At 41.5% G+C, this 24,942-nt stretch overlaps 3 protein-coding genes across 10 annotated transcripts in view; all 3 read right to left on the bottom strand.

Annotated features, from left to right (window-relative positions):
- Positions 1-8,610: 8,610 nt before the first annotated feature.
- LOC124044092 (gap junction alpha-3 protein-like) lies at positions 8,611-13,813 on the bottom strand. 7 transcript variants are annotated; one of them, XM_046363529.1, is made up of 3 exons: positions 13,738-13,813; positions 11,867-11,928; positions 8,611-10,491 (listed from the first exon to the last, which is right to left on the bottom strand). In XM_046363529.1, the coding sequence occupies exon 3, from the start codon at positions 10,454-10,456 to the stop codon at positions 9,134-9,136; it is 1,323 nt and encodes a 440-aa protein (XP_046219485.1). In that variant the 5' UTR covers positions 10,457-10,491; positions 11,867-11,928; positions 13,738-13,813; the 3' UTR covers positions 8,611-9,133. The 7 variants fall into 7 exon arrangements, with proteins under 7 accessions (XP_046219485.1, XP_046219484.1, XP_046219483.1 ...); XM_046363528.1 differs by lacking the exon at positions 13,738-13,813 and adding an exon at positions 13,074-13,415 and having other exon boundaries at positions 8,611-10,473; XM_046363527.1 differs by lacking the exon at positions 13,738-13,813 and adding an exon at positions 13,074-13,415.
- A 45-nt stretch (positions 13,814-13,858) lies between these two features.
- Positions 13,859-18,388, bottom strand: LOC124044095 (gap junction beta-2 protein-like). Of its 2 annotated transcripts, XM_046363536.1 has the most exons (3): positions 17,287-18,388; positions 16,842-16,929; positions 13,859-16,319 (listed from the first exon to the last, which is right to left on the bottom strand). In XM_046363536.1, exon 3 carries the CDS (start codon positions 16,290-16,292, stop codon positions 15,474-15,476), a length of 819 nt encoding a protein of 272 aa, XP_046219492.1. In that variant the 5' UTR covers positions 16,293-16,319; positions 16,842-16,929; positions 17,287-18,388; the 3' UTR covers positions 13,859-15,473. The 2 variants fall into 2 exon arrangements, with proteins under 2 accessions (XP_046219492.1, XP_046219491.1); XM_046363535.1 differs by lacking the exon at positions 16,842-16,929.
- Positions 18,389-18,515: 127 nt separating this feature from the next.
- The window catches only part of cryl1 (crystallin, lambda 1), a 38,168-nt gene continuing 31,741 nt past the window's right edge, over positions 18,516-24,942 (bottom strand). Inside the window, exons 7-8 of the mRNA XM_046363534.1 lie at positions 21,692-21,798; positions 18,516-19,009 (exon numbers count right to left, since the gene is read on the bottom strand). Coding sequence (XP_046219490.1) covers positions 18,911-19,009; positions 21,692-21,798 — 206 coding nt within the window. The 3' untranslated portion in view covers positions 18,516-18,910. The remainder of the gene's footprint in view (positions 19,010-21,691; positions 21,799-24,942) is intronic.

Consider the following 24,942-nt stretch of genomic DNA (forward strand, 5'->3'; position numbering starts at 1 on the left):
TTGATTTATTAACATCCCAGCAAAAGGCTGTGTTAAAATAATACCCATCATTCCACACCTGAGCACTGCTATGCTGAGCCCCACGACAGGGTGTCTGAAAGATGCTGCAGTGTTTTCCCTGTGTGTGTGTGTGACTGATGTAAGACCTTAAAAGCCATCCCACTAGTATGTTATAGACCGCTGTAACCCCACCAGAGTGTAGGCCTAAGCATTATCAGTGTAAAATGTATCTAGATATCTTTTAAAAGGTCAAACATAAAACTTAAGGTGTTTTAAAAAGACAGACAATTTCATCATGAGCATTTATTTCCTCATTTATTTTTTGTTTAGTCTTTTTTTGTCTTTTTTGTTGTTGTTGGGAAGTGTCAGCTTTTTTCTTTATTTTCTATCGGTTAGAGTTGGCCAGACTCCAATAACTTGTCCCATTGATCTAAAGCTGAAACGGCCCTGCACGCTCACAGCCAGCCCTGAGAGAGAGCGGATCAGGTGTAAAAACATTTTTCACCCTAGTGTTTTTTTTTTGTTTGGGCTCAATCCCCGGTTCTTTCAGGGGGCACAAAGGAAGAGCTGCGCTCAGCAGGGTCATGTGGTGAACCCTGCGCCCCAGGCGACGGGCGGACTATAGGTGGTGATTAGGGCCTCTAATGTGTGATGAATTCTTTTCGAATCACATGATATGAACTAATGTCGCCATTTAATTATAAAACAACAGAGTGGGAGGGGGGTGCAGAGCGTACACCTGCACCAGACCATGGGGGGGGGTGGATGACAACTGCTTTTCTAATGTTTTGTGCTACCAACACATGGCTCAGACCCCAGTGAATAAATATTTTTAAAAGCCCAGGGAGAAAGATAAGTATTACATTTAAACACATGATATCTTGTTGAGCTTTTGGTTCTCATTGTCAATACTCAATAATGGTGTATCTGACAGTAGCTGATTTCTCAGCCTTTTTTGCTCCCTGTGTAAATTATGGAGGGTTTAGTTTGTCCTTCTCATTATCTTTGATGCACAGGACAGTGTCCACCTTCATCACAAAGTCCTGTAACCTTGAGAAGCTGCCATTAAAGGCTGGCTCTCAACAAAGGGTTGTTGGGGGTGGATTAAGTTACATTTAGAATGACCTATCTTTATTTGGGGGACTTCTGGAAGCAGTGGGTGTAACCCTCTGACAAACACACACACAGCTCTCTCGCTCTAACAGGGAGTGTTTCTAAAGTTATCTATCCGGATTTCGCTTATTGGGTAGGATTAAATCCATAGTAATCGATTGAAGAGAACGGAAGTCCCCATTCACTGATTTGTCTGTTCTATTCATTATATTTATATGCATTTAATCCTATCCGATAGGCAAAATCCAGATAGATAATTTTTGAAAAACTGGGCCCTGGCTTTGCCTCCCTCTTTTCAACCCAGTGTCCCCACATTCCTGTTGCTGGGATGTGCTGTCAGCTTTGGGCGTGTTCCTCTGCCCAGGCGTTGCTGACACCTGGCAGATCTTACAATGCCTAGATAAGTATTTAACATAAACTAACCACATCATATGTTATAGCAATCTGTCAGTCGATGTCACAGTCAATGACGTGGCACGCAACCATTGGTTGATGCATGCAACGTCTGAGCAGGGGAACGTGACCCATAACTCACTTTCTCATGACAAGCTCCTCCTTCTCATGGACAGTCAAAACACAGGCTCCCTATTGGATGCACTGTTTAGCCACACTGTAGGAAAATCACAGGACATGAAGTACTCAATACCAGGGTTAGGGTCAATTCCATTTTCAATTCACTCTATTTCAATGTGGATATGATTCTTTAATCAAATTTCAATTAGCTTGCTGATTTGACAGAATAAAACATGGAATGTACTATTCGGCCACAGCCGCCACACTGTTCCAAATGTTTCAATGTCTTTTCTAGGTTTAATTAACATTACTATATCACTCATTCTCACACATGCACACATGCATACCCACGCTCCCCCTGTCACTGAATTGTGAGGCCTTGTATTAGAAGATGATGTCTGTGAAGGCTATACTAGATCCAATAAAAACATTCAGGGCACTAGTGAAATAAACAACGGGTGTACTGACTGACTGGCTTACTGAGGTATTCGGACTCTGGGGCCAGTGTGAATTTGTTAGGTGATTAAAGGCTATAAATAACTGCTGTCTGTTTTAGGCCCTTGGCCCTGGCCGCAGGGCTGAACAACTGCAGTTGGGACCCCGGGGCAAATACCTCCAGGTCCCCCTTAAAATAGAGCTCATCTCATGATATTCTTCACATTATGCTAAGAGGATAAAGGAAAATGTTGCACTTTTAAAGCTAATTTCCTGGAATTCTACACATTTTGCCACTGCTTATGACATGTTCATCTGCTAATTGGGGGGCCCCCGACCTCCAGGGGGGCCCTGCATCCCTGTCCAGTAATCCGGCCCTGCCTGGCTGTATGCAGAGCAGCCTTCACACTGCATCCCCCTGCCAACCCACCAGCAATCTTCCAACAATCCTTGCCACTGGGCCCTGTAACCCTGCACCTATCTCCTATCTCTCTGCCTGTTTGGTCGGCCCTGATCTATGCACTCAATATTCCCCATCACTCTCCTCCTACGGGACCTACTCACATTTATTTTTCCATTGTCAATCTCCCTAAATTTCCCATCTGCTGCTAGCCACTGCTCTTCTCAACTCTCAAACATGTCCACAAGTACAAAACAGGTGTCCATGTAATTTGTACCCCTGAGTTCCAGGAACAGCGTGAAGAGTCATTCCTTCCTCATTCTCATGCGTCCGGTGCTCCTGATCCAGGTGCTACTCTAAGCCCTTCTAGTACACTATACCCCTCAGCCTGGTCATTGTTCTTTTAGGAAGATTACAAATCACACACTGACTCCTGTGAGTGCCCAATATAGATATTTTTGACACTTATGGGGTTCCCACATGGATGTTTGTATTCTTATTCATAAGCTAGCTGGCTACCTTGACGTAGACCCTGAGAAAGTGTCTCAATTTCCCTCAGTTTTCTTAGGTTGCAGTTTACTATAATACTGTTGACTCAGATTTTATCCTGCTTGTTATATGCCACATCTATGCCAAACTCATATTAACTTTACTGGATGTTTAATGTTTGGAAGTTGGCTCACTGGCATCTTGTACAGCAGGGTGTTGTAAATTGTTGCTGGGTCTGTGTGACAGTGCTAAATGGGTTTGTGATAAATGTTTGTCTCCAACGTGTGAGACTGACACGCTGGTCTAACTTTAGTTATACGCGTGGATGTGTGTACGCAGGGTAGTCAGCACTGTGGGGAGGGATGTGTCACTCCTCCCTTCCAGGTCACTATCACATTCTCACATCCCCTCTTGGAATGTGAAGAGAGGGAGCGATAAGTTTAAGGGTTGTGTAGGTCAATGAACGTGAGCTCTTGTACAAAATCCACCCCAGCATCCCCAAGATATGATATATACAAAAGTCCTTTTTTGTCCTGCTTGAATAGAGCTTCCTCGGTCAACTGTAAGTGCTGTTATTGTGAAGTGGAAACGTCTAGGGCCTCTGGAAGCAACGTCAGCACAAGAACAGTTAGTTGGGAGTTTCACGAAATGGGTTTCCATGGCCGAGCAGCCGCACACATGCCTATGATCACCATGCGCAATGCCAAGTGTTGGCTGGAGTGGTGTAAAGCTCACCACCATTGGACTCTGAAGCATTGGAAATGTGTTCTCTGGAGTGATGAATCACGCTTCACCATCTGGGAGTCCGACGGACGAATCTGGGATTGGCAGACGCCAGGAGAACGCTACCTGCCCGAATGCATAATGCCAGCTGTAAAGTTTGGTGGATGAGGAATAACAGTCTGGGGCTGTTTTTCATGGTTCAGGCTAGGCTACAGCATACATTCTAGATGATTTTGTACTTCCAACTTTGTGGCAACAGTTTTGGGAAGTTCTTGTTTCAGAATGACAATGCCCCTGTGCACAAAGCAAGGTCCATACTGAAATGGTTTGTCAAGATCGGTGTGGAAGAACTTCACTGAACACCTTTGGGATGAATTGGAACGCCGACTGCGAGCCAGCCTAATCGCCCAACATCAGTGGCCAACCTCACTAATGCTCTTGTGGCTGAATGGAAGTAAGTCCGCACAGTGGAGGCTGTTATAGCACCAAAGTGGGGACCAACTCCATATTAATGCCCATGATTTTGGAATGAGATGTTTGATGAGCAGTTATCCATGTGTGTGTGTGTGTGTGTGTGTGTGTGTGTGTGTGTGTGTGTGTGTGTGTGTGTGTGTGTGTGTGTGTGTGTGTGTGTGTGTGTGTGTGTGTGTGTGTGTGTGTGTGTGTGTGTGTGTGTGTGTGTGTGTTGCAAATGTATACTCAAGTACAGAAGGTCCACATACTGGCTCAATTTTATTGATCACCACATACACATACAGAAATATGGTACAAAAAGTTTATTTAATAACAGTTTTGTAAACGTTTGAGGTAAATTAACATTTACATCAACTTGTTCTTACAAAATGTCATACACAAGGCACTTCTCTTAAGACAGAATTGAAACAGGCTGCTGTTCTGAGCAAACAGTAGATGGTTCCTACTCCCTGACTGGCCAGAGAAATCACGCTCTGCATGACACACATCAAGAGTTTGAAGAAAACTACTATATGTTATCCTATTGGATGAGGGGCTTGCAGGCAACTCAAAACAATACACACATTGCTGTGTGTAGAAGAGAGGAAGGGCCAGCTACCCAGCTGACATTCTCTCAACGTTAGTGTGACATTGTATTACAAGCTAACTACAGAGCCACATGAATGTTGTGAGAAGAAAACACAGTGAAAGCACTGAGTGAGCACACAGAAAATACTCACAGCCCACTTTTTTTCTATATTTGAAAACCCAAACTTTCTGCAATCATCTCAGACCATGAGTTAACTTATAGATGTATCCTATATTCACATTTGATGTCATTTTTGAAATAATGTCTTTAACGCAAAGAGCCGCTGTTTTTAACGGTTAAGACATTTTCCTTTAAGGATTCTAAACATTGGCAGTCCGGTGTCTTTACTTCTCTCTCCTATAGATAGATATATGATTCATAGAACAGCATGTTTTGTCTTAATGTGCAAATCTTTGATCTTTTTACTAAAATGTAAACTTTAAGAACCAAAATGCAATAACACTGATTTGTTTGTGGTTTGGTACATTGAAATAGTTTCAATGAAAAGGTAACATACATTGGGGGAGAAAATGGATTGTTCCAATAAGAGTAAAACACTGTTATAAGCAAAACATTACATAGTCTCCTCTGGTAGTCTCACTACAGTTGTAATTATGCTTTTTACTATGCATTGTTTGTTATTGTGTTTATTTCAGATCCTTCTCTAACTATAAACATATGGTCATTTGAAGGTATAAGAAATATGTAAAAAATACATATTTTGGTACAGGTGTTGTACCATACCAATCATGTTTCACAGGTAGCATTTAAGTCATTTAAGAAAAGGCCTATTTTAAGTGAGTGTTCATGTCGTGCATTGACTTGCATAGGTTTTCAGTTATTCAAGATGGTTCAGGTAATCTACAGAGTGAAATATTACCTTTATACTAACTAGACGGAAGACTGTTCATGCCATTGCTTACAACAGGTGTTGTAGAAATGGTTGAGGTTCTATCAAGATGTTAACTGAAACACAAAAACATTGAATGGGAATTCACTTTTCATCCTGGCATTATGACACTTGCAACATCATTGCCTTTGTGTGTTTTGTACCAAATAGCTGTTTTGGTTGTCACAAACTGACTACAGTTAAGAAATTAGATTCCATTATAATTAAATTATGTTAAAAAAGAACAACCCTTTTAAGAAAAAACAATAAAGTATCACGTGATGTATGAGAGTGAATTACCCTCAACATGAAGATGCAATGATTAAAACGTGATATTGTGTGTGTATATATATATATATATATATATATATATATACACACACACACAGTACCAGTCAAAAGTTTGGACACACCTACTCATTCAAGGGTTTTTCTTTATTTTACTATTTTCTACATTGTAGAATAATAGTGAAGACATCAAAACTATGAAATAACACATATGAAATCATGTAACCAAAAAAGTGTTAAACAAATCAAAATATATTTTATATTTTTCAAAGTAGCCACCCTTTCCCTTGATGACAGCTTTGTACACTCTTGCTTTTCCAACCGTCTTGAAGCTCTTGTTGGCTGCTTTTCCTTCACTCTGCAGTCCAACTCATCCCAAACCATCTCAATTGGGTTGAGAGCTGGTCATTGTGGAGGTCAGCTCATCTGATGCAGCACTCCATCACTCTCCTTCTTGGTCAATTAGACCTGACACAGCCTGGAGGTGTGTTTGGGGTCATTGTCCTGTTGAAAAATAAATGATAGTCCCACTAAGCACAAACCAGATGGCATGGCGTATCGCTTAAATGTGCCTTGAATTCTAAATAAATCAATGACAGTGTCACCAGCAAAGTACCCCCACACCATCACACCTCATCCTCCTCCATGCTTCACGGGGGGAACCACAGATGCGGAGATCATCGGTTCACTTACTCTGCGTCTCACAAAGACACGGCAGTTGGAACCAAAAATCTCTACTTTGGACTCATCAGACCAAAGGACAGATTTCCACCGGTCTAATGTCCATTGCTCATGTTTCTTGGCCCAAGCAAGTCTCTTCTTATTATTGGTGTCCTTTAGTATTGGTTTCTTTGCAGCAATTTGTCCATGAAGGCCTGATTCACAAAGTCTCTGAACAGTTGATGTTGAGATGTGTCTGTTACTTGAACTCTGTGAAGCATTTATTTGGGCTGCAATCTGAGGTGCAGTTAATTTAGCTGTTCTTGCCATAATAAGGATTTGGTCTTTTACCAAATAGGGCTATATTCTGTAAACCAACCCTACCTTGTCACAACACAACTGATTGGCTCAAACGCTTTAAGAAGGAAAGAAATTCCACAAATTAACTTTTTAACAAGGTGACCTGAAAATTGAAGCAGGTTGAGAGAATGCCAAGAGTGTGCAAAGCTGTCATCAAGGGAAAGGGTGGCTACTTTGAAGAATCTCAAATATAAAATATATTTTGATTTGTATAACACTTTTTTGGTTCCTACATGATTACATATGTGTCATTTCATAGTTTTGATGTCATCACTGTTATTCTATAATGTAGAAAATAGTACAAATAAAGAAAAACCCTGGAATGAGTAGGTGTGTCCAAACTTTTGACTGGTACTGTTTATATAAACACATCTTTCCAGTCAAATCAAAAAGCTTTGTTACTTTTGATTGAACTAAACATCTGGAAAAACTATTTGGAAATGTTCAACATGTCAGCTTTTTAGATGGTGTTGTTAATCTAGTTTCTTCACATTTGCAAGATGTGTGATACTTAAATATCCTATAATTGGTTTATTTACCCTCTTAATTCAAAGCATTTGGGTTTATTTTGTTTTCAACCTCTTGAAAATTGGATGTCAACTTTTCATTGTGCATATGTCAGTATGCTTTCTAATTTCAGGCAAAAAAAAATGTACGTTAATTTGCTTAATTTCTGCATTCGAGAATCAAATGTAGTAGCAGGGTGGAGCAGGGTGGAGCAGGGTCTGGAACTATGGAACTTACAGTAATAACAGCTGTGGACTACAAGAATACATTCAACTCCTAGTTTTGACCCATCATTTTCTTATAGTTTTTGTGTAACTTATGTGTTCAGTAAGTGGATCCTGGGTAAAACTAAGACAAAGAAATGCACCTGTAGACCTGTTAGTGAATCAGTGAGTTGTAGTTTTGCATTTACAGATTCCACCATTACTCTTCAAACACATAATACAAAAAATGTATTTCCAAACACTGATAGCTAAGCTATTTCCTGAATATTCTAAAAGTAATTTAGACTGGGAAATTCAGGCAGTGTCATAAAGTACAAGATAAAAGTTCTATAATGAACAAGCAAATGTTATTATCCCCATATCTGTGTCATTGCTGACATTGTACAGCATACTTAACCCTAAAGAAAGGATGAGAGCATACATGCTGCTGATTTAGTTTGTCTTGCAATGGACTTTCTATGATACACAAAACAATTGTTAAAAAAAAAAAAAAAAGCCTAGTGCTATTAAAAATGTGATTTTCCTGTGTTTTCTATTTCCACACTATGAGGTTGGAATAATACAGTGAAGTGCCCTTTAGTGTTGAGCTGTTTGAAAAGACTGCCTGAAGTTTCTGCCTGTTTTGGTGGGATGGACTTTTTACCTGCCTGGTGATATAGTTAATAGACCAATAAGATAGAGCGTTGCAAATCTCTCTGCCAATAACAGCTCGTTTTCAGTTTTCCCCTCCCCACTCAGACCACTCCCAGACAGTCCTAAGAACATTCTTGCTTGGAGGATTTGCTCTTTGCTAAGAAGCTCTTCTTTTTTTCCCACCATTTTAATAAAAAAAAATCACAGGTTGTTATCCAGAAATAATTTGATATTGAGTTAAAAACGGCTGCCTTGGATCTTTAAGAAAGGTTCAACTTGTATAACAGCAAAAGAGAAAATATACTAAACAAACAACTAGTCTCAAAACACCCTGTACTTGTTCCACATTACAGTTTTATTCGAAATTGGTTCTCAGCAATTTGCCAATCGAACTCAACGACTTGATGAATGTACAGTATCATTCCTAATTGGAATAAATAGGCTTTTATGTTCATCAAATAAACACAACAACAACAACCACTGTTGACAAGAGCACATTGACACATACTAGGCCATTGAAACCGAATTCAAACAAAAAAGTTACTTGGCCATTTTAAAGTGGAATGAGAACCCTAAAGCCCCATGATGTCCAGTATATTGAAGCCTTTGGCCTGTGAGACCATTTTAACGCACATTGCACAATCACACGGCACATTTTTTTGTATCATAATGCATATGCTACAACTCACCAATTGCACTTATATTAACTGCTGTTAATATATATATTTGGCAACTCCAGACCCTTGCCTCACATTGCCTCCAATTATTATTATTTATTTATTTTAATCATTTTCTTTATAGAAAATCATTGGGGTGGTTGGGAGGGCTTTGGAAGGTTGGAGGTGTAGGGGGACTGACTATACTGCCAAGTCGTTGGGCCTGGCTCTGATGCTGCTGCTCTTGCTGGCCCTGCTGAGCCGGCGAGGGTCTGTGACCATGACGGGGGGCTCATGCATTTCCACTGTGGTGGTGACATGGCCTTCCTCCTGATCAACATTCCCCTCACTCAAACTGCCCCCACTGGAGCTGGAGCTGGGGCTGGTGGTGGGGGGAGCAGCATTACAAGGCTGCTGCTTACTATCAGAGGAGGGGGCAGAGGAAGGGGCAGAGGAAGGGGAGGAGGAGGGGGATGTGGCCTTCATCTCCCGAGTCTGCTGCTCGGTGGCCAGGTTGGCCCAGTTCTGCTGCGTGGTCAGCCTTTGGTTGTTGTTGCTGCTCATGTAGTAGGAGGACGAGGGCCCCTCCTGCAGGGGGTCCATCGTGAACTCTGCCGGGGAGGCCTCTACCTTGGGCCGCAGGAACGCACCACTCCCAGCTGTCACGTCCGTGTACGTCGGTGGGTAGCTGAGGTTGGGAAGGGCAGTTCTGGGGGCAGAAGTTATGGACTCCGGCCCCACACCATCAGAGCGGGGCAACAACACATGATCAGGGGTGGCCATTCCCTGTTTAACTTTCTTCCACCCAAGGTGATAGATCTCTAACAAATTCAGCAAAAGAGACACGCAAGCCACCACAAGCATAAATATGATGAAAATCGTCTTTTCAGTGGGCCTAGATATGAAGCAGTCCACAGTGTTGGGGCAAGGCCACCGTGCACACTTGTATAGCGGCCTCAGCTGGAAGCCATAAAGTAAATATTGACCTAAAATGAACCCCACTTCAAAAAGGGTCTTGAAAATGATGTTGAACACATAGGTGCGCAACAGGGCACCCCTAATGCGGATCTTGCCATGCTCATCCCTGATAGGTGGCTTCTCTTTTTTACCACCTCCCCCTCCCCCTGCATCCCCTCCTTCATTGTAAAGGAGTTCCTTTTCCTCCTGGAGTCTGTTGGCCTTTCGCAGCTCCTCCTCCTTCTCTTTCCGCTTCTCCTCCATGCGGACGATGTGCAGTACGTGACCCAGGTAGATGAGGGTGGGCGTGGACACAAAGATGATCTGCAGCACCCAGAAGCGGATGTGCGAGATGGGGAAAGCCTCATCATAGCAGACGTTCTCACACCCAGGCTGCTGTGTGTTGCAGGTGAAGTCAGACTGCTCGTCGCCCCACACGTCCTCGGCTGCCGCTCCCAGCACCAGGATCCTAAAGATGAAGAGGACAGTCAGCCAGACCTTGCCGATTACTGTTGAGTGTTCCTGTGCATTCTCCAACAGACGCCCCAGAAAGCTCCAGTCACCCATGCTTCAAGATTTATACCCTAGGGAGAAAGTACAGTCTGGAGTGAACAGAGGGAGGAGAGAAGGATGACGGGATGAAAAGACAGAGAGGGGGAAAGAGATTGTCAGTTACCTGTTAAAGTGATACCATGTAACATAAAGCATGAATAATCCAGAATAAACTGCAGGGGGATAAAGGACAGAGAAACACTACAAACCTAGAGAGAGCAAGCAATGGTCGCGTCACCCACAAACATACAAAGGGTTAATCACACTTCACATCGGCACAACACATTAAGCGCTTATTAAAATTAATTCCATAAAATGGCCTTGAAGAAGTCATTGGCGTTAACTGCTAAATCAATTATTTTAATCGAACAATCGGTCAAAGCAAGTGAACGGTATAGAAATGTTCTGTAATGCCACAGAATTTTGTGAAGCCCCCTATTTCTCTATTTAGCATTAACTATGAACCTGACATTTATGCTAACACTCTTTCACTCTCCTGTTCTCTCTCTAAAGCTTTCTCTCGGTCACTGTCACACATACACACACGCACTCCCTCTCTCTTTCTCTGTCTCTCACCTGCTCGCTCCACTACCCAGCAGGCATTTGCTGAGATCAACATTATAATGGTCAAAAACAGCAGTAGGCAGAGGTTGGACTGCGGTGTGTTGGCCCTGACACACACGACTCCCACTGTTACAGATCCTTAGGTGTCAAGTCCAACGATATAACATACAATCTTCAACATCTAATAGGCCTTTATATCCTGTGATGTACAGAATTACATTTTCATTGAGAACAGGGACAGCTATAGGCCTCTTTTAACATGCTAATAATTCATTAGCTAAATCTAATACATCTGTAACACAGTTGTAAAAAAAACGTGTGCTATTTTATTGCCAATTTAATGGTCAATTATATAAGAAATTGCAGCCAATAAATGCAAAGACACCATATTCATAATTACATATAGTGACTAAGCTATTAACTATTTAACAATGTATACTGTCATACTGCATAAGTTAAAACCAAACGGAATAACCAGATTACACTTTCCCCATATGTGATCCTCAAAAACAAGCTATGAGAATGATTTTAACTAACCTCTGAATATACGTTTGAAACTAAGACATTGCTCAACATTTGCCAGCCCTAGTCACAAAAAACACTGTTGAATACAGGAGAATGAAGACAAATAATCTGACTTTTTTTTGTAGGTATTTTCTTAAAACTGTATTGTTGGTTAAGAGCTTGTAAGTAAGCATTTCACTGTAAGGTCGACTACACCTGTTGTATTCCGCGCATGTGTTATCTATGTATAGTGCTTGGTTAGCTTTGTGCAAATGAACTTGCCAGTAGAGGCCTATCAATCTACTATTCACACCAAAAGCAAAACATAAGCAGAAACATAAAATGGTTGGAACTTACTCAAATGTTCTTGTATTGAGGGTAATAAATCCATCGACTAGGGTTCAGAATAAATATGACACCTGGAAAGAAAAAAAAGATAAATGAATGGATGAATATGTTAATTGGTTTATTTACATCAAAAGTTTATTCCCTTATCTTTAAGCAGACTGACACACGTGAAAGGTATTTTTTTGGTTTACTGTTATTTTTTAAAACTCTTATTGAAGTGAAAATGACCATACCCCGATTCATAAATATTAATTGGCGTCATAAATTAAGATATTAATTAGATTGGATAAACAAGGCATTTTGACACAGAATTGATAGGCAAAGAAATGTTAATTTCGAGAGTTGAGAGATGTTTCAACCTATTTCTCCATAATCAACATCCCACCCCATAGTTTGAATCCTGAGGAAAATAATGTGGGATTCTTTTTTTCCCTTCACGGCAAATACATATGAAATATATATTAAACGTGTTAACATTATAAACATACTAAACGTGACATACCCCAAATGAATGTTTGTCTCATCAGAATTTGAAATGCTAATCAAGATAAATACTTTGATCGAAAAGAAACGCGCACCTAAAGACTGGATAAATACATGACCGTATGAAGCAGTCAAAAATACACATACAAAGCTCGAAATGCTTTAAAAGTTATTGGTTTAATATTTATTTATTTATATTATTTGTATTATCATTATTACTGCTATTATAAGGACTACAGTATTAGAATAGCCTGATAAGGCCTGATAATATCTGATAAGGTTGGAATGTTGCATGTTCTTTGTCTCAACATTTGTTTTGTTTAATCACGTGTATCAGTCCAGAAAATATCCCATCATATTATACAAATCGAATACGTTGAATATCAGATGATTTATGAAGGTTTTGAAGACCATTAAATAAGTCATAATAATTAACTCGATCAAGTTCAGGTAGCCAACAGTGACCTAAAAAGTGTGCTGCCTCACAAATCGACAATACAGAGGGTGCCAGATAGGCTTTGTGTCCACTGGCTTTATTTTTTTAGCTCCCATATACCTTTGTTATCGTATTGTTTGACCGATTATAATAGGTCACTACTGTAATTTCTAATAATTAAATACTCAACATTTAAATGTTCATTAAATAAAATGTCCATTGATACGAGTTACCAGTAACCAGCATCACATCAGTACGAGTGCCAGGAAAGATACTCGCACCTCATTTCAATCGTACCTTAGACAGGAGATGCCCAATTTAAATATGGAAAGCAATATCCATCTGCCATTGGTGCCATATTTTGAGTGCGTCGGATAGCCTACAGACCTCCCAGGGAAGCTGGTACCCTCCCCTCTTCACCAAATCCTGGCACCTCTTGCCAGTTTACCAAACTCTTTTAAACAAAGCCAGGCCAAGTTATTCATTCACAAACTTCACACCTGGATTCGCCGCCAATTTGAGCAAAAAAAAAGTTAGTTTTTCGAGACGAATTGAACTTGAAGATGGGTTTCCGCGAAGCGCAGCTCACTCCCATTCCCAGCCATCGCGACTGTCACATTGTGTGACCATGCATGAGTGAATTCAGTAAGTCATCACCCTGGACCGATGCACGCCACGCCCCTATAAAACATCAAGCTTCAAATATGCTATGCAGTCTGGGGGTGCATGTTACCATCCGGGAAAAATCAGTTCTGCTTTCATAGTTTTACATCTGACCTTTGGTCTTTAGTGACGGAAGTCAGCCCATCTGTGAGAAATAGTTAATTTGGAATGCTGAAGAGAACATAGGCCTGACAGATACAATTGTGAGTTAGAATCTAAAATTCCTACACCTCACTAGAATACAATTTACTTGTGATACATGGCTATCAAAAGTTACACTGCAAATCCAGTCACCCACCGCAAAACCCACGTAACCTCCCGCCCTCTCTTGGTTGTCCAGAGAAGCGCATCCCAGTGGCTGGAGGTTGATACCATTGGTATTACAACATATACTGTGAAAACAATAAGTAAACAGACAGTATCATTTGTTTTTTTAATTAAAAGTCAAGACTCAGGGTCAGAGTGCAGATCTAATAAATACAAACATCATCAAAAACATGCAGTTTAGAAATCTGTACATTAATAGCTAGGCTCTAGCTGCTGTAAAGAAGCAAGTGACAATGTTGAGGCTTTCAAAAATGTTCCCGAACGATTTGTACTACTGAATTTAGCATTTTCTCCAAACAGTCAATGTAAAAAAAACATACAAAAAGCCCCCATACAACTGTAAAGATTGAGAGAGAAAGTAAGCCCACAAAGTGCTTTCACAAATTGCTAAAACTGTCCTTACATTTTCACAGGTAACAGTCAAATTGTCACTACAGTGATACAAGTTATGGTCAAACTTCTACATGCATTTTTGGACAAAGCACATTAGGCCAGTTTTGCCTGTAGATCAGCCCGCTAACTCACATTGAAAGAGGTGCAGTGATATGTTCAGTGCCTAAAATAAGGAACAAGCTGAAAGATGATAGCCACGTTCTGTAGCCACGTTTACAATCAGTCTTGACAACAATAGGCTATGTGTCGGACTCAGTTGACATAATGCTCAGAGGGTCCGTTTCCAGTACCCAGCTTAAGCCTACTCCTGGACCAAGAAGCACTTCCAATGGGGAAAAAAGCATGCTTTTTAAGTACAGGAATAGGCTTCAATTGGGGCCAGGAAATCTGTCCAGAATGTTCGAGTGTTATCAACCATGCTACCTAAAAACATTGTGCTCAGTTGGTAGAGCGTGGTACTTACAGAGTCAGGCTTGTGGGTTCAATTCCCACGGGGGACCGGTATGAACAAATGTGAAAAGGTATGCATTCACTACTGTACGTTTCTCTGGATAAGAGCATCTGCTAAGTGACTTAAATGTAAATGCTCAATATACAGCATCTACATCATACTATTTGACACCGCTAAAATTGCTTTGGTACTCAATACATTTCCTTCGCGGGTATGAGCCTCAAATATAACTTGGAGCTATACTGCACACTTGTGAGTTTCTGCTTTGGTAAAAGTTTCCCACAAAGCTGAAGTAGTAACATGAACCAATTCTGGTTGCGCTCCACAATAAAACAAACTCCTGCAAGCTCATTGTAAACCAGAAGGTGGCGATCTAGACCCATTTGTCACTGCTGTTCAACCTCCCAAACAGACATGTAACTCAAACACCAAGATAAGTAAAATAAAAATACATTTAAAAAATGCTAAAACATTACCCCATAAGTCAGTCATAGTGGAAGGCACAGAACGATAAATATCCTCTACGACAGTGTTCCCCAACGCCAGTCCTCGAGTACCCCCAACAATACACATTGGACAAGCACATCTGATTCAACTTGTCAACTAATTAGCAATCGCTCAATGAGTTGAATCAGGCATGTTCATCCAGGACTACAACAAAAACATCTGCTGTTGGTGGTACTGGAGGACTGGAATTGGGAATCTGCTCCAGAAAAGCAGACTCAGGGTTAGGCCAGTCCTCTCAGCTGCTACAGGTATGTCCTCACGCATGTTCACTTCTCATGGTAACAAAACACTGATAGGTTTCTACTCCCTAGTTCTCTGTAGTCTAAATGGGGAAGAACATGGACACTATGCTGGGCTCACACAGTCTTGGTGCTGGAGGAATCTGTAAGAGAGGACAGCAGCATCTCGTTCTTTTTATTCTGTAGTAGGGACTTGTTCGTGGTTATGTGATCGGGGTGAGCGTAGGCACGGCTCTTCTTGGACATCCTGGTGGAGCACCTCATCAGGGCCTTGACGATGAGGTAGGCCAGCTCGGTCACGTTGAGAACCATGCAGATGGCAGACGAAGCCACCATGAAGATGGTGAAGATGGTCTTCTCTGTGGGTCGTGAGATGAAGCAGTCCACCTTGTTTGGGCAGGGCCACTGCTCACACTTCACAAGACGAGGCATCGCAAAGCCATCGTAAACAAAGTAGAGGGCGTACATAAAGCCAGCCTCAAAAATCAGGCGGAAGAACAGGCTGCAGGTGTACGTCCACCACAGAGGCCCCGTGATGGGCAGACGACGACTCTTCAGGGCCTCTAGGTCCACCTGCCTGGTCTTGTCATCACCACCACTGTGCAAGGCCGTCGCGATGATGTGCTTCTTGTCCCCACGCTTCCTGTAAGTCACGTGCATGGCCACCAGCAGGGCCGGTGTAGACACGAAGATCAGCTGCAGGCACCAGAGACGGATGTGCGACACAGGGAAGAAGTGGTCATAGCAGACGTTCTTACAGCCAGGCTGCTGGGTGTTGCAGATGAAGTCAGACTGCTCGTCTCCCCACACGCTCTCGGCCGCCAGTACCAGGATGGTGATACGGAAAATGAATAGGACAGACAGCCAGATCTTCCCCAGGCTGGTGGAGTGTTTGTTCACCCCGCCCAGCTGGGCGTACAGAACCCCCCAACTCATCTCTACAGCAGCTTTGGCTTAGACCACCTGAAGAACACAATAATGGAAACGGTACAAATTAATGTCAGTTCTTAGTGAACTTGAAAAAAAGTTTCATTTTCAGAAACAGCACACTGGGAAGGAGACCAGTAGACCTACATCACTGTTTCCTTTTGTCTCACAATTAGACATTTGAAAAACCTAACCAAAAATGTCCAAACATGAAGTATTCAATTGAACACTAGGTGGTGTTTCTTTCCAATACAATTTAATCAAACTATATAATAATATTAAGTGTTTTCATTCAAGTAATTACTTTTACACAACACTGGCTATCAATGGAGGCTATACTGATGCATAAAATAGTGTAGTAAACAATGAATAATCAAACAGTACACAAGAAAGTTAAGACAAATCAATAAATTAGCATTTGTTTATTATACATTATAAACTGAGTGGTTCGAGCCCTGAATGCTGATTGGCTGACAGCCGTGGTATATCAGAACATATAAAAACATTTAGTAATTTTCTAATTACGTTGGCAACCCGTTTATAATCGCAATAAGGCACCTCGGTTTTTTGTTGGTATATCTCCAATTTACCACGGCAAAGGCTGTATCCAGTCACTCTGCGTTGAGTCGTGTGTAGAAGTCATTACCTGTGGTATATTGGCCATATATTACACCTCGTACGTGGTTGCTTATACATACACTTACTAAACTTGGCTGCTGCTAGTTACTAAGACTGCATTAGTAGTGATGAGTTTCCCTGCATTTTATTCAAATTCAAAATGTAAACTGTCCATGACAATTTGCCAATGAATCGAGTTTCTAATCTGTTAATTGTAACATGTATATTGGGGGAAAAATAAGCAACAATTTCTTTAATAAAATCCTAAACATCAGCAACAACAACAACAAAAAAAATCACCAGTGGCTGTTATCATTACATAAAGACGAATAAGACAGGTGAGTATGATCCACAAAATATCGGATTCACAAATCACAGCACTCACCTCCTCGGAATTTCAGCAAACGGCCATTAATTTTACTTTTCGGTGCACTTTAATTCCGTCGTTTAAAGAAACACCAAAACCGGAGAGAGCAACTCCAAACGAAGCCGAGGGGAATATTTAGTTGTTTGGAAGTAGGTCCGTCTGCGCTCTGATGAGATGTACCTGAGTTTTTACGATCTTCACTCGAGGACAATCTACCTGCTAGGGGGCGGACGAAGAAAAAGAGCGCTCATCAACCCCATTGGCTCATCAGTTCAGGAGTGTGTAACTTTTAGATTAGTGTCAGCCGTGTAGTTTTACCTGATTTCACTGAAATACACTGATTTGATTATTTGAATCAAACACAATCACATCCTTTTCACATTGACTGTTTATAGACAATTCAGAGAGATACACTTGAATTCGGTCTTCATTTACGGTACGAGCTATAAAGCACGCAGTCATCATTAGCCCAATATTAGACTAAAAGAGCCTAACGTTACTCCGTAGTCCAAGGACCTTACATGTTGTTTAAAGGGCGAATTGGCCCTGGAAGATAACAGCTAAATACTCCATATACACGTGACTAGATTCTCAATTGCAGTATGGCTCTAGAAACATAAATCCCTTTACTTTCATATCACATCAAAATAATTTCACAAATGCAAAATACACACTTAGTGTACACTGTGTTAACCGGGTTTAGCATAGTTGCAGCTCGTTTCAGTGACGTGTGTGGCGCCGGTCTTCCATTTACACACAGGTGTTCAGAGACGCAGATAGCTATTAGCACAGTCCAGCGTCTCCCGTAAACTAGGGCTGTAAACATGAAATATGTCCGTGTGGGAACCCTAACCCTATAAAAAGGTGTGTATCAATATAACTTTGTTTTATTATTATTTACGATATGAAATGTCCTAATGCTTCCAATACAGAAAGGGACTCGTGTTAATGTTCAGACTGAGCGTTGCGAATCTTAACAAAACTCCCCTCTACAGAAGAGGCCTTCCTCCAATACTCTTGTGTAATGTTACTGAACTGAGAGTCATGGTCAAGGCCTAAGTCGTCATGAGACAGTCAGTACAGTCAAGTGATGATGGATACTTCCTCTGTGAAATCAAAGATTACCACAAAGTAGGCATGACCTCATGCTGACTTAAGATCGATCTAGTGATGATGCTATTTTGGGAGACCATAGGAAAATACCAGATATAGTACATAATACTGTTTTTTGAAAAAATTACAATATCTTGAAATTCAACATTTTAATAAAGAAATCTCCCATAAGGTTTTGACATTAACATTTCATATTCATAATTCAAGAAGCCAGTGTGGTATGACCAAACCAATAATTCCCTTGTCTGATCAATGTGTTGATTGCATAAAACATGTGGTGGTTAGATTTCTGAGATGGCATGGGAATCAATCCCTAGATTGCTTTATTGTGTATGAGGGCTACAGTATCATCCCAGAATGGTTGATTGTGTGTGAGGACTCAGGGCTACAGTATTCAGTAACATCCCCAGTGTAGGTACTACTGAGAGATCAGATCATCCTCATCACCATGCTCTTTGGCTGAGTGATGGACAGCAGAGTCCCAGACCTCAGCCCACCCTGTTCATCAGTGGTGGTGATAGTCCTGGAGTCACTTCTTGAGCTTGGCCAGGCCCATGAGAAGCTGGTCCCTTCTCTCTCTCCTGGCAGACAGGGGCTGCTGGTCAGCTGGGATCAGCTCACACATCTCCTGGAGGGACACATCAGAGGAAGAAGGGAGGGAGAGGGAAATAAGATGAGTAGAGAGAATGCATTGTTTCTTCTCTGAATTGTATACCGATCAAAAATAAAATGCAACAATTTAAAAAGGTTTTACTGAGTTACAAAGAAATCAGTCAATTGAAATAAATTTATTAGGCCCTAATCTATGGATTTCACATGACTGGGAATACAGATCTGCATCTGTTGGTCACAGATACCTTTAAAAAAGGTAGGGGCGTGGATCAGAAAACCAGTCAGTATCTGGTGTGACCACCATTTGTCTCATGCATCGCGACACATCTGATAAGGGTGGCGAACACGCAGATGAGCTTCCCTGAGACGGTTTCTGACAGTTTGTGCAGAAATTCTTCAGTGCAAACCCACAGTTTCATCAGCTGTCTGGGTGGATGGTCTCAGACGATCCCACAGGTGAAGAAGACCGATGTGGAAGTCCTGGGTTGGCGTGGTTACACATGGTCTGCGCTTGTGAGGCCGGTTGGAGGTACTGCCAAATTCTCTAAAGTGATGTTGGAGATGGCTTATGGTAGAGAAATTAACATTCAATTGCCTGGCAATAGCTCTGCAGTCATCATGCCAATTGCACACTCCCTCAACTTGATATCTATGGCATTGTGTTGTGTGACAAAACTGCACATTTTAGATTGGCCTTTTGTCCCCAGGACAAGGTGCACCTGTGTAATGATCATGCTGTTTAATCACTTTCTTGATATGCCACACCATTCAGGTGGTTGGATTATCTCATCAAATCGGAGGGCCTGTTGTCCGGACCTCTGGTAGTCTCTATGGGGGTGCCACAGGGTTAAATTCTCGGGCCGACTCTCTTCTCTGTCTGTATACATCAATGATGTCGCTCTTGCTGCTGGTGATTCTCTGATCCACCTCTACGCAGACGACACCATTCTGTATACCTCTGGCCCTTCTTTGGACACTGTGTTAACTAACCTCCAGATGAGCTTCAATGCCATACAACTCTCCTTCCGTGGCCTCCAACTGCTCTTAAATGCAAGTAAAACTAAATGCATGCTATTCAACCGATCGCTGCCCGGACCTGCCCACCCATCCAGCATCACTTCTCTGGACGGCTCTGACTTAGAATATGTGGGCAACTACAAATACCTTGGTGTCTGGTTAGACTGTAAACTCTCCTTCCAGACTCACATCAAACATCTCCAATCCAAAGTTAAATCTGGAATTGGCTTCCTATTTCGCAACAACGCATCCTTCACTCATGCTGCCAAACATACCCTCATAAAACTGACCATCCTACCAATCCTCGACTTCAGCGATGTAATTTACAAAGTAGCCTCCAACACTCTACTCAACCAATTGGATGCAGTCTATCACAGTGCCATCTGTTTTGTCATCAAAGCCCCATATACTACCCACCACTGCAACCTGTACACTCTCATTGGCTGGCCCTCGCTTCATACTCGTCGCCAAACCCACTGGCTCCAGGTCATCTACAAGTCTCTGCTAGGTAAATCCCTGCCTTATCTCAGCTCACTGGTCACCATAGCAGCACGTATATCTCACTGGTCACCCCCAAAGCCAATTCTTCCTTTGCCGCCTTTCCTTCCAGTTCTCTGCTGCCAATAACTGGAATGAACTGCAAAAATCATTAAAGCTGGAGACTCTTACCTCCCTCACTAGCTTTAAGCACCAGCTGGCAGAGCAGCTCACAGATCACTGCATCTGTAAATTAGCCCATCCAATCTACCTCATCCCCATACTGTATTAATTTATTTATATTGCTCCTTTGCACCCCAGTATCTCTAGTTGCACATTCATCTTCTGCACATCCTACCATTCCAGTGTTTAATTGCTATATTGTAATTACTTCGTCACCATGGCCTATTTATTGCCTTTACCTCTCTTCTCCTACCTCATTTGCACATGCTGTATATATATTTTTCTACTGTATTATTGATTGTATGTTTGTTTATTCCATGTGTAACTCTGTGTTGTTGTATGTGTCGAACTGCTTTGCTTTATCTTGGCCAGGTCGCAGTTGCAAATGAGAACTTGTTCTCAACTAGCCTACCTGGTTAAATAAAGGTGAAATAAACATAAATAAATAAATACATCTTGGAAAAGAAGAAATGCTTACTAACTGGGGTGTAAAACATTTGTGCACAACATTTGAGAGAAATAAGCTTTTCGTGCTTATGGAATGTTTCTGGGATCTGTTATTTCAGCTCATGAAAAATGGGACCAACACTTAAATGTTGCGTTTATATTTTTGTTCAGTATAGTTTTAACTGCTAGGATTTCATTTTGGTGTTATCCTAGTGAAATATTTCCTTGGTTACACTATGCATTTAAAAATCGATCCAATATGAAATATTTTATGCTTGTGAAATAGTTTACGCTTTTAGGGCCCAGGGTGTTCTCACATGACGGCTTCCATTGGAGTGTGGAGAATGATGTTTGAACAGCCTAACTGCATATGATTGAGTAACGTCTAGTTAACAGGGTATGGTACTAGAAGGGGAAAACTTTTGAATGCTCGCCGGACTTAATATTTCATTGCCCTCATTGAACTAACCCAGTTTCATACCTTCTTGTACTTGATGAGCAAAATCTGAAGACACCTAGTCCTAGAATATAGAGGCGTTGGTACAAACAGTACAACACATAAACACAAGCTTACTTTGTTGATGCGCTCGGCTGCCTCCCCAGAGAATTCGGGAACAGGTCCAAAGGTGTTCAGAACCCTCTTCATGCCCTCTCTGTAGCGCTGGAGATAGTCCTCCAGACCTGGCGGAGTGGACCGGATAGAGAGGAATGGGTAGACTTTAAGGCAAAGGGCAGATCTTACTGTATTTGGTTCAGTATAGAGTAACAAAACAGATTTGTATCATCTCACAATGACCAAGAACGAAAGTGCTCAGTCATTTAGGCCTAGTTGTATTCTACACTGAACAAAAATATAAAAACGCAACATGCAAAAATTTCAAAGATGTTACTGAGTTACAGTTCATAAGGAAATCAGTCAATTTAAATTCATTAATTAGACTGTAATATATGGATTTCACATGACTGGGAATACAAATGTGCATCTGTTGGTCACAGATAACAAAACAAAAAAGGTAGGAGGTTGGATCAGAAAACCAGTCAGTATTTGGTGTGACCACCATTTGCCTCATGCAGCTCGACACATCTCCTTTGCATGGAGTTGATCAGGCTGTTGATTGTGGCCTGTGTAATGTTGTCCCACTCCTCTTCAATGGCTGTGCGAAGTTGTTAGACATTGGCGAGAACTGGAACAAGCTGTCGTACATATCAATCCAGAGCATCCCAAACATGCTCAATGGGTGACATGTCTGGTAAGTCTGCAGGCCATGGAAGAACTGGGACATTTTCAGCTTCCATGAATTATGTACAGATCCTTGCGACATGGGGCCGTGCATTATCATGCTGAAACATGAGGTGATGGCGGCGGATGAATGGCACGACAATGGGCCTCAGGATCTCATCACGGTATCTCTGTGCATTAAAATTGCCATTGATGAAATGCAATCGTGTTCGTTGTCTGTAGCTAATGCCTGCCCATACTATAACCCCTCCGCCACCATGGGGCACTATGTTCACAACGTTGAAACCGATAGCCCACACAATGCCATCCATATACGCTGTCTGCCATTTGCCCGGTACAGTTGAAACCAGGATTCATCCATGAAGAGCACACTTCTCCAGTGTGCCAGCGGCCATCAAAGGTGAGCATTTGCCCACTGAAGTTGGTTACGACGCTGAACTGCAGTCAGGTCAATACCCTGGTGAGGACGACAAGCACGCAGATGAGCTTCCCTTAAATGGTTTCTGACAAGTTGTGCAGAAATTCTTTGGGTGTGCAAACCCAGTTTCATTAACTGTCCGGGTGACTGGTCTCAGACGATCCCTCAGGTGAAGAAGACTGATGTGGGGTCCTGGGCTGGCATGATTATATGTGGTATGCGGTTGTGAGGCCGGTTGGACGTACTGCCAAATTCTCTAAAATGATGCTGGAAGGAGACTTATGGTAGAGAAATGAACATTAAATTATTTGGCAACAGCTCTGTTGGACATTGCTGCAGTCAGCATGCCTACTGCGCGCTCCCTAGAAACTTGAGACATCTGTGGCATTGTGATGTGTGACAAAACTGCACATTTTAGTGTGGCCTTATTGTCCCTAGCACAAGGTGCCCCTGTGTAATGATCATACTGTTTAATCAGTTTCTTGATGTGCCACACCTGTCAGATGGATGGATTATCTTGGCAAAGGAGAAATGCACAGGGATGTGAACAAATTTGTACACACAATGAGAGATACGCTTTTTGAGAGTATGGAACAATTCTGGGATCTTTTATTTCAGGTCATGAAACATGGGACCAACACTTTACATGTTGCATTTATATTTTTGTTCAGTGTATTTGAATGAATTTAGTAAGTGGGTTTAAGCATTAAATCTAGTCAACTTCTTTCTTAGGTGTAAAAAGCTTGTTAATTTGTTTCTTACTTCCAAGTTGAACACTGAATGTGTACTTAAACATTACAGGGACAGACTAAAGCTAACACTTCAGTGTGATAACTGGCAGCTACGTCCAACTAAGCTCTCTCAGAGTTTTGTTTTTGGCTGGAGAGACCTCACCTGACAGGCTGTTTTCAAAGATTCTTTCTCTCCTCTACTTCCACTAGTGTAATGTACTTAAGTAAAAAATACGTTAAAGTACTACTTAAGTAGTATCTGTACTTTATTAGTCATATTTTTGACAACTTTTACTTCACTACACTCCTAAAGAAAATATTGTACTTTTTACACCATACATTTTTAATGCTTAACAGAACAGGAAAACTGTGAAATTCATGCACTTATCAAGAGAACACGTGGTCATCCCTACTGCCTATGTTCTGACGGTCTCACTAAACACAAATGCATCTTTTGTAAATAATATCAGTGTTGGAGTGTGACCCTGGCAATCCATACATTTTAAAACAAGAAAATGGTTCCGTCTGGTTTGCTTAATATAAGGAACTTGAAATTATTTATACTTTTACTTTGATACGTAAGTATATTTTAGCAATTCAATTTACTTTTGATATTTTACTATTTTAATTGCTGACTTTTATTTCAGTAACTTTCTATTAAGGTATCTATACATTTACTCAAGTATGACAATTGGGTACTTTTTCCACCACTGTCTGCTTCAATAGTCTGAACAAAATAAGTGTAAGGCTCCTTCTGTCTGATAACATGACTCAGCTTTCTGGGTGTAAGGGCTCTTCTGTGCCCTGTTTGGAAATTATAGTCAATCAGCCAGAGCAGAGCAGAGAGTGAAGTGTTGAGTGTTTTACTATCTGATTGACTAGACCAGAGGTTCCCAACCATTTTGGGTTACTGTACCAACAGCTGAATTTTGCTCTGCCCAGAGTACTCCTGAAGTACCCCCTCATATGACCTATTGTCTCATGAGTGTTCTCAAGTACTCCCAGGGGTCCTAGTATACCTGGTTTGGAACCACTGGACTAGAGGACCTACAGTGATAACAGGAGTGGACCTGTGTGTTTTACTATCTGATTGGACTGGTTGGACTAGGTGACCTACAGTGATAACAGGAGTGGACCTGCGTAACCTTTGGAGGACCTGAGCAACATAATGTAACACATGCCACTGTTGTTTATTATTGAATGTTTATTGCAAGCAAAGGGAGACATGAAAACACACAATTCACCTAGAAATGACATGCTTCACTGAAGTACCACTGTTAGAATGTGGCTAAAAAAGGCCTCTGTTATTTTGCCACTTGGGAATATGACCATGAACTAACACCAGAGGACTGGTATAAAAAGATTATTAAGAGATCAAAACAGGTAAAGTAGAATGTGTGAGTACTGTACAACATGTATTCTCCCCTGGTGACAGT

Source organism: Oncorhynchus gorbuscha, linkage group LG09 (assembly GCF_021184085.1).
Source record: "Oncorhynchus gorbuscha isolate QuinsamMale2020 ecotype Even-year linkage group LG09, OgorEven_v1.0, whole genome shotgun sequence".
NCBI classification, from domain to species: domain Eukaryota; kingdom Metazoa; phylum Chordata; class Actinopteri; order Salmoniformes; family Salmonidae; genus Oncorhynchus; species Oncorhynchus gorbuscha.

Coding starts and splice junctions, on each gene's coding strand:
- LOC124044092 (XM_046363529.1), bottom strand. CDS start 10,456: ATGGGTGACTGGAGCTTTCTGGGGCGTCTGTTGGAGAATGCACAGGAA.
- LOC124044095 (XM_046363535.1), bottom strand. CDS start 16,292: ATGAGTTGGGGGGTTCTGTACGCCCAGCTGGGCGGGGTGAACAAACAC.